The sequence below is a fragment of the Equus przewalskii genome, chromosome 9 (genome assembly GCF_037783145.1).
Source record: "Equus przewalskii isolate Varuska chromosome 9, EquPr2, whole genome shotgun sequence".
Lineage (NCBI taxonomy): Eukaryota > Metazoa > Chordata > Mammalia > Perissodactyla > Equidae > Equus > Equus przewalskii.
Genome location: NC_091839.1, coordinates 23,945,484 through 23,953,632, shown reverse-complemented (window position 1 = coordinate 23,953,632; position 8,149 = coordinate 23,945,484). Strand labels below are relative to the sequence as shown.

The 8,149-nt window shown below is 56.1% G+C and overlaps 2 protein-coding genes and 1 long non-coding RNA gene across 5 annotated transcripts in view; 1 reads left to right on the top strand and 2 right to left on the bottom strand.

The window, feature by feature from the left end:
* Positions 1-833: 833 nt before the first annotated feature.
* LOC139073569 (uncharacterized) lies at positions 834-3,061 on the bottom strand. Its single transcript, XR_011522462.1, has 2 exons — positions 2,940-3,061; positions 834-1,050 (listed from the first exon to the last, which is right to left on the bottom strand). It is a non-coding gene; the product is annotated as an uncharacterized lncRNA (long non-coding RNA).
* Positions 1,215-7,330, top strand: TMEM150B (transmembrane protein 150B). 3 transcript variants are annotated; one of them, XM_070558580.1, is made up of 8 exons: positions 1,221-1,322; positions 1,630-1,768; positions 2,109-2,184; positions 2,466-2,525; positions 2,614-2,681; positions 2,914-3,041; positions 4,143-4,326; positions 6,858-7,330. In XM_070558580.1, the coding sequence occupies exons 2-8, from the start codon at positions 1,666-1,668 to the stop codon at positions 7,064-7,066; spliced, it is 828 nt and encodes a 275-aa protein (XP_070414681.1). In that variant the 5' UTR covers positions 1,221-1,322; positions 1,630-1,665; the 3' UTR covers positions 7,067-7,330. The 3 variants fall into 3 exon arrangements, with proteins under 3 accessions (XP_070414683.1, XP_070414681.1, XP_070414682.1); XM_070558581.1 differs by having other exon boundaries at positions 1,260-1,322; positions 2,083-2,184; XM_070558582.1 differs by lacking the exon at positions 1,630-1,768 and having other exon boundaries at positions 1,215-1,322.
* BRSK1 (BR serine/threonine kinase 1) overlaps positions 7,324-8,149 on the bottom strand; it is a 21,658-nt gene continuing 20,832 nt past the window's right edge. Inside the window, exon 19 of the mRNA XM_070558579.1 lies at positions 7,324-7,998. Within this exon, the coding sequence (XP_070414680.1) occupies positions 7,841-7,998 (158 nt within the window). The 3' untranslated portion in view covers positions 7,324-7,840. The remainder of the gene's footprint in view (positions 7,999-8,149) is intronic.

Genomic DNA, 8,149 nt, shown 5'->3' with positions numbered 1-8,149 from the left:
CACTTCTGAGAAAGCCTTCCTGCGGTTGCACACCCGCGTACATCCTCTTTCTAAGTGTGGCTTGTGAGATTTGCCTGACCTTCCCCCACAACCAAGCACACACTGGCCACCAGTACTAGTTAGTCACTTCCTCTTCTGGGGGCCACCACCCCCTGTGCTACCTCCATTATAACACCTTGTATTTGAGTTGTCAGGCTCCCGTGTGTCTTTCTTCCAGCCTGGGAACCCACTGAGGGCAGGGGTCAGATCTCATTCTTGACTGATCTCTGGGCCTCTGGCCTCCAGGAATGTTCTAGTGTCTGTCCATCTCTTTCTCACCCACTTTCTCATCTTTATTCCTTTTTTTTTTTTTTGAGGAAGATTAGCCCTGAGCTAACTACTGCCAGTCCTCCTCTTTTTGCTGAGGAAGACTGGCCCTGAGCTGATATCCGTGCCCATCTTCCTCTACTTTATATGTGGGCCACCTACCACAGCATGGCTTGCCAAGCGGTGCCATGTCCACACCCAGGATCCGAACCGGCGAACCCCAGGAATCCCGGGCTGCTGAGAAGTGGAACGTGCGAACTTAACCACTGCGCCACCAGGCCGGCCCTCTCATCTTTACTCTTAAGGAAGCTCGGAGATCTAAAGTCCTAGTTGCTGGGGTAGTGGAAATCCTGCAGCACATAGAAGGAGAAAACCGGGACTCAGACTCTGGAGTCCTAAAAGAGGTGGGGCCGATGGAATATTATTCAGCCATGAAAAGGAATGAAGTCCTGATGCATGCTACAACATAGATGAACCTCAAAAACACAATGCTCAGTGAGAGAAGCCAGACATAAAAGGCCACAGAATGTATGATTCCATTTATATGAAACTTCCAGAACAGGCAAATCCATAGAGACAGGAAGCAGATTGGTGGTTTTCGGGGCTGGGGGCCTGGATTCCTGGGTCTGAGGGAGGAGGGGCTGGGGGCCTGGACTCCTGGGTCCTGGGGAAGCAAGAGGAGGAGGCTGGGGTCCAAACACCTGAGTCCCAAACGGGCAGAAAGCCAGAAAGCTGCGGGCTGCTCTGTGGGAGAAAAGACAATGTTCAGGGTAGAGGAAGCAGCCTCTTTCGGGGGGGGCTGTTCGGATGGAGATGTCATCACCAAGGTCTCCCTCCCCACCCACACCCGCCCACTTGGCTGGAGGGGGGCCTCCACTGGTTGCTGGCCTGGTTGAGAGGAAGGGAGAGGGGAAGACAAGGGGGAGGAGGCGGGGCCCCACACCCAGGAGCTTAAGGACAGAAACTGTACCCAGAAAGGAAGACGACTGTGGGCCTGGGTTCTCAGTCCTAAGGAGGTAAGAGTTGGGGGGTTGGACCCCAGAGGCTAGAAAGGAATGCATGTGTTCTAGAAGGGACTGGGGGCCTGGACTCCTGGGTCCTCAAGGAGGAAGGGTGGCGACAGCTGGAGGCTCTGATTTCTGGGTCCTGAGGAAGATGAAGGCTGGCAGTTTGGATGTCGAATTTATAAAGCTGGAGGAAGTTGGGGGGCCCCAAAGCTAAGGTGCTGCCTGCTAGGTTCTGAGGAGACCGGAAGTGATGGTTCAGGGGTGAGATTCGGGAGAAAGTGGCAGTCTGACTCTTGGCCTGACCCTATCCCGGCAGGCGCCCCAGCGTGGACTTTGGCTCTGCTGGAACTTGATGACACCCGCTGAGCCCCACCCCGTGTCCCAGCCCTTCTTCCCTGAGCCTCTCACACACAGCCCCAGTCCCAGGACTGAGAGCACTGAGGGAGCTGGGACAGGTGAGCACCCGGGGGGAGCCCAGAGGCTGGCAGTGGAGGGAGGAGCCGGGAGACACTCAGAAGCTGGGTGGGGGGCCGGCAGCTAGGAGAAACTGGGAGATCTGGATTGAAGGACTGTTGAGAGATAGGGAAAGTGCCCCAGGCGGAGAGAGGTAGGGAAAGCGTCCCAGGCTGAGCTGGCCCATCAGACTGGGCCCGCCCATTGCTTCTGCCTGGGAGCCAATGGGGGGCCTCAGAGGCCACGATCTGATACACCTGGACCCTTAACTGCTTCCTCACCTGAGAGAGATTGATTGATTGATTCTTGGCCCCAGTCCCTGCCCCTCTCTTTCCCCCGCAGAGCTAGGCATGTGGGGCTACTTGTCCCTGCTGCCTGTCTTCTTGGCCTTCTGGGCTGTCTCTGGCGTCTGGACTGTGTGAGTGTTAGAGGCAGGATGGATGCCTGGGTCCCAGGGAGGAGGGGCTGGGGTGTCTGGACCCCTGGGTCTGAGGAAGGAGGGGCTGGGGGCCTGGACTCCCGGGTCTGAGGGAGGAGGAGCTGGGGGCCTGGACTCCTGGGTCTGAGGGAGGAGGGGCTGGGGGCCTGGACTCCTGAGTCTGAGCGACAGGGAGCTAGAAGTCCGGGTTTGCGTGAATATCAGAAAGAAAATTTGTCTCTGAAAGCCCTCTACTCGTTTGGTGTCTCCCCCGACTTCAGTTTTGCGCTTGCAGTGGTCAACAAGGCTGTGAACCTCACTGAAGGCTTCCCCTATATCAGGTAGTTATGGTGCTGTTGGGGTCCAGAGGGAGGGAAGGGGGGTGCCCTGGGTCTGATGACCCACAGGATGATCCTTTACCTTCCCCAGTCTCTGTGGATCTTACCCGCCTCAGAGCTGCATCTTCAGCCAGGTGCTCAACATGGGAGCTGCTATGGGTAAATACTCCCCAGCACTTTCCACTCAGTGTGAGCCCCTCCCAGCCAAGGGGACCCCAGCTCCCATCAGACCCAGGAGTCGAGACCCCCAGCTCCCACCTCCCCCAGACCCGGGAGTTTGGCCGCCACCCCTGGACCGCCAGTCTCTCCCCACCCCACCACCCTCGCCACCACCCTCCCCCTACCCAGGGGGCGGGGCCCGGGTCTCCGGCCCACTTCCCTCTCCTCCCAGCCGCCTGGATCTGCATTCTCCGTTACCACCAGCTCCGGGACTTGGGGGTCGGAAAGCGGCTTAACCGACTGATCCTGTGCTCGGGAATCCTCTGTGCCCTGGGCACCTCCGTAGTGGGGAATTTCCAGGTGAGACGGCTCGTGGAGCCCGCTCCGGGTGGAGAGCCAGACTCTGGGACTACAACTCCCAGCAGCCCCCGGGGCCTCAAGCTCCTTGGTTTGGGGGCTCGTCCCCCGCACGGCATCCTGAGACGTGTATTTCTCGTGTGGCTCTCGTGCCGAGGAGAGCGTGAGTTCTTCTTTATAATTATTTCGCTAGGAGGTAGGGATAATTTGCTGCCATCCTCCACTCCCTTTAATGATGAAATTACTCAGGTTCACTCATTCTTAACGTTTGCCCCATTGATTGAGCATTCACTCCGTACAAGGCACTAGACCTTACAATGCCTAAATTATTTTCATCCCTCTCCGCAAGAACTCTAGGTAGGTCTAGAGAGACTTTTTTTCTATCAGTGGTCCGTGGTGGTCAGAAATGAACCCAGATTCGTAGACTCTTGAACCCACATCCGTAACCATGAAGCTCAGTAGATATTTGCAGAATAACTGAGTGCACAAACAGTAGAAGAAATTTTACTGATTTTTTTGGTTATAATTTTATTTATTTTAAAAATCCCCCATCCCACTTGCACAGCAGTTCATGCACTCATTCATTTAGTCCTGTGTTCCTCGACCTTTCTTTTTCTTTAATTATTATATCGCTCCCCTAAGGAGCCTTATTTAGACATTTTCCCCTAATCATTCCTTCCCCTCCAAGAAATTTGTAATATTTAAAAAATGTAACATAATATATAATATAATATATAATATATCACAAACCATTGTATTATGTAAGAACTTCTCGCCCCTCAAAAACCAATTTTTACCCCCTTGGTGGCAATATTCGCTCCATTCACTCCGGTTGAGAGTAAAAGCTTTAGTCCACTAATATTTACTGAGCATCTGCTATGTGGCAGGCACTGCCTTAGGGACTGAGGCGCCCCGCAGTGAACAGATTTAAATATCTGCCCTGGGGGAGCTGACAATAGCCCAATGCATCTAGGCAATAAGCGGATCACTCGGAGTGGCCCTTTTCAATCCCATTGAAACGGGTTGGTGGAGGGTCCCTCCCCCCATCGTGGCCATTGCCCGCCCACAGGTCTTCGCCTCAACTCTCCTTCCTCCTCCTCCCAGCAAAAGAACCAGCAGCCCACGCACCTGACCGGGGCCTTCTTCGCCTTCTTCGTGGGCAGCCTCTACTTCTGGCTGCAGCTCCTTGTCTCCTGGCGAATGAGGACCCTGCCCCAGCCTGGGGCCCCCTGGATCAGGCCGCTCCGCCTGGGCCTCTGCAGCGTCTGCACCATCCTCATGGTGGCCAGTATCCTTACTGGGGCAGCGGGCAGGGGTTGGGGGCGGCTCTTCACTGGGGTGGGTCTGCTGTGTGCTATCGCGGATGCGTCTTCCTTTCTGGGCCTCAGTCTCTGCGCCACACGACAGGATTATAGTATAGCAGTGGAGAGTGCCGGCGCAGCGTGCGTTCGAATCCCACCTCCTCCACGTTCCAGCTAGGGGGAGCGCTGCTGGTTTTTTAACTTCTTGGTCCCTCAAGATTCCTCATCCATCACATGTGGATAATAACAGGACCGATCCTAGAGTTGTAAGAAATGAGAGACAGGGTACCGATGAGGTGCTTGGATCAATGCCTGGCATATAGTGAGTGACCAGTAAATATTGGGAGAATGACAAACCAATGACAGCAGTCCTTTTGGGGCACCCGCTCTGTGCCAGACATCATGGTGGGTAAGACTGGAAATGAGGTTCAGACAGGGGAAGTCTCTTGGCCAAGACCCATCGTCAAGTTCAATGGCGGAGCTGGTGGTGGTGGGCTGCTGGTGGCTGGTGCAGGCTCTCAAGAGAGAGCAGTCTGTATCTCTTCCCAACTGCACATTGGATGATGTCATGTCAGTAGCTTGCAATGGCCAAGCTGGGAGTATTTACACCACAGGCATTGGCAAATGCTGCAGATCAGAGCTGGTGGTTAAACATTTAGCAGCACACCACTGGGTGGAGTCTTGATTCTAACCAGCTTCTGAGTGGCCCCCAAACCCAGACACTTTCCACTAGCATGACACACCTCTGGATGAGTCAAATCACTCTTTGAGCCTCAGTCAGTTTCCCTATCTGTAAAGTGGAGTTGTTTTGATCATAATAATGATTATTTCTGATAAGTAGAGTGTTCTGAGACGAGGGGCTGCAAACTCAGCCTTGGGGACCACTCTCCTCTGTAGGGAGGTTGGAAGCGGGGCCGAGAGGTTGCTTGGCATTCAGAAGAGGCCAGAGCGAAACCAGCTGAGGTCCTCTGCTGGCCTCATTAACTGGATCCGTTTATTTGGAATTTTCCAAGCAAAATGGACATGGTGATCCCATTTCCCAGACCAGCAAACTGAATCCCATGAAATAGATGGAAAGGGCTGGCCCCTCAGCTCCGCCTTTAGCTACTCCAGCTATGAACCGGCATATCTCCTCTGCCAGGGAGGGGCCTGTTGGTGATAAGATCCAGCATAATCACTTTGGCTTCAGGGTCCTCATTCTGTGGGGCTCAGATATCCCTTGGCTGTGGGGAGGGGGGATGGGACCATAAAGATGGCCAGCTGAGTGTGATTAGGGCTGGACAGTCTGCAAAGATGGGTCTGATACCTGGCAGATTCTGAGCTGGTCTTGCAGAACCAACTGCCTTTGGCCTTGGTTGAGAGGTTGGAGGACAATGCAAGTGTGTGCAGAAGGTGGAAAAACCAGCTTGGGGCAGAAAGTGAGGCTGCTGGGAGAGCCAGAGATGAGGATCTCCAGGTTAAAGTGAGGAGTTAAAGCCTTGGGCTTCTGCCTGGAGACAATAGGGAGCCATGGAAGGCTTCTGAGCAGGGGAGGAACAAGGCCAGTTCTGGGGACAAGTGCCTTGTGCTTGGGGGCTCACATCTTTCCTTTGCTCTGAGATCCATGGGGCCAGGGGTGGTGTTGGCCTTACTCACTATCTAAGAATTCTTGAATAAATAACGTCTAATCTGATTTAGGAGGGGAGCTTGCTTGGCTGAAAGGAGGAAGTATGCTCCAGAGAGAAGGGTTCCAGAAAACAGCAAACAGCTCTGCTAGGCTGGAGCTTGGAGGATGTGGGGGCTGGTGGGGTAGAGAAATGTTTTAAGGAGCCAGGACTGGGGAGCCAGAGAAGGGACAGGGCAGACCAGTAGAGAGAGGTGTGAGGCCAGAAAAAGATGGGCAAGGCAGCTAGGACCGGACTCGGGGTAACCAGCTGGCCTTGGGGGATGGGGAGGAGTGGGGGTGAGGGCGATTCCCAAGGGTCCACTTGGGCCTGTGAGCCGATGGTGGTGTTGTCATAGAGGTGGGGCACCACCCAGAAAGAGGAAGATTTTAGGGGGAAGATTAGATTCTGTTTGGGCTTGAGCAGGAGGGGCCTGCTCAGGAACAAGTTGCAAACAGCCTGAGGATGGTGGTGGTGGGTGGGGTGGGGGTATCTTGAGGAAACCCTGCCTACTTGGAGGTAGAAGCAGTGATGGCTGGTTGTCTGGCCGGGTAAGTGGGGCAATGGAGGGGTCTTTGTGGGGTGAGGACAGGCCGTGGGAGGATGAGAATCCGGTTTGGGGACACTGGGAGTGCAAAAGGGAAAACATTTGGGAAACAGCTTGAGATGGAGACAGCGAGCGGAGGACAGCCCTCTGAGGGTCCAGGAGCCGCCGAGGAGGGTGGCCAGCCAGAGGGGTCATTGCAGCCAGGGCAGGGCGAGCATGTCACGAGAGAGTACCCAGAGATGGCCTCAGCCTGCCCACGGTCACACAGCAATCTGGCTGGGCTCCCGGGTCCTTCCCATGGTGGTGTGCCCTTGACCCTGGTGTGAAGTGGTCGTCCTCCACTCCTGGCCGCTGCGCTCCGCCTCGGCTGCCTGTGAATGGGCCGTGGCCATGCTACTCTTCGCGCTCTTCGGCCTGTTGGCTGTCGACTTTTCTGGACTGGAAGGCTGCACCTTGTGTCTCCAGCCGGGCCCCAGCCTCAGCCCCCCGCCGGCGTCCCCCATGTCCCTGCAGGTCCAGCTGTCGCAGGCGCTCTGACCCCGGCCTGCCCCTCATGGGTGGAGGAAGAAAGCAGCCAATTCCTGGGCCTCTCCACGCCCCCAAGATGAACCGTGGGGGATGTGCCATCTATTCGCTGCCTGGAACCCAGTGGGTGCATGTGTGCCTCAGGCTGTCCACAACTGGTCCGTGCCAGCATCCTTGCGACTCCTGTCCTTGCCATGAGTCCCTGCCATCTGGCCCCGCCCCTGCAATCAGGGCCACCCAGGAAGCGAGAGGCCAAGGCCAGCCAGCCGTCCCTGATCAAGGCTATTTATTATTATTATTATTAATTTTCGTTTGCCGCCGGCGGAATCAGAGACACGGACGCAGGCAGGATCACGCGAAACCAGAATTCCTTCCGGAGAGCAAATCCGTACAGAAGGTCGTGGGGGGAGGAGGAGGACCGGGGGAGGGGGGCCCAGGAAGAGGGAGTTGGGGACACAAGGACAGATGGCCCTGTCCGTCCGGATCTGCTAAGCCACCCCAACCAGCCCCCGTCCCTCCCCCACCCCACCCCGCAGAGAGATTGATCAATAAATAAAATAATAAATTAATCAATAAATAAAATAGAAAGAGCTCCCCCACCCCTAGCCCCCCTAGAACCACCCCCCGTTGGGCACGGCCCCCTGAGCCCCATCCCTGCAGGGCAAGGCCGGGTTTGTTGTGTCTCCCCCCTCCCTACATACTCATTGGGCCCTATTTACAGATTCACAGTTGGGGGGCAGGGAAGGGGGGTGGAGGGGGCTCCCCTCCTTCCCCAGCCCCCTGGGGTCAGGGCAGAGGGGTCCCGTTGGTGGCCAGGAGCTTCTTGTCCTTAGGGGGGACTCGGCGGGGAGAACTGGTCAGCTCTGGGTCTGGGCGGCCGGGCGGGGGCTGCAGGCTTCGGGGTGGGGTACCAGCAGGCCGGGTCTGTGCCCCGTTCTTCTCGTCTGTGGGGAGGAAGCGGTTTGGCCTCAGTAACCCCAAGGCCACCAAACCCTGGGGAACGTGTGCCAGCAACATCGCGGTGTGGCCAGAGCCCCCATCCCAGAGCTAGAACCCTCCCTTCTAGAAGCTAGAAGGGAGAGGGTTGCCTGGAGG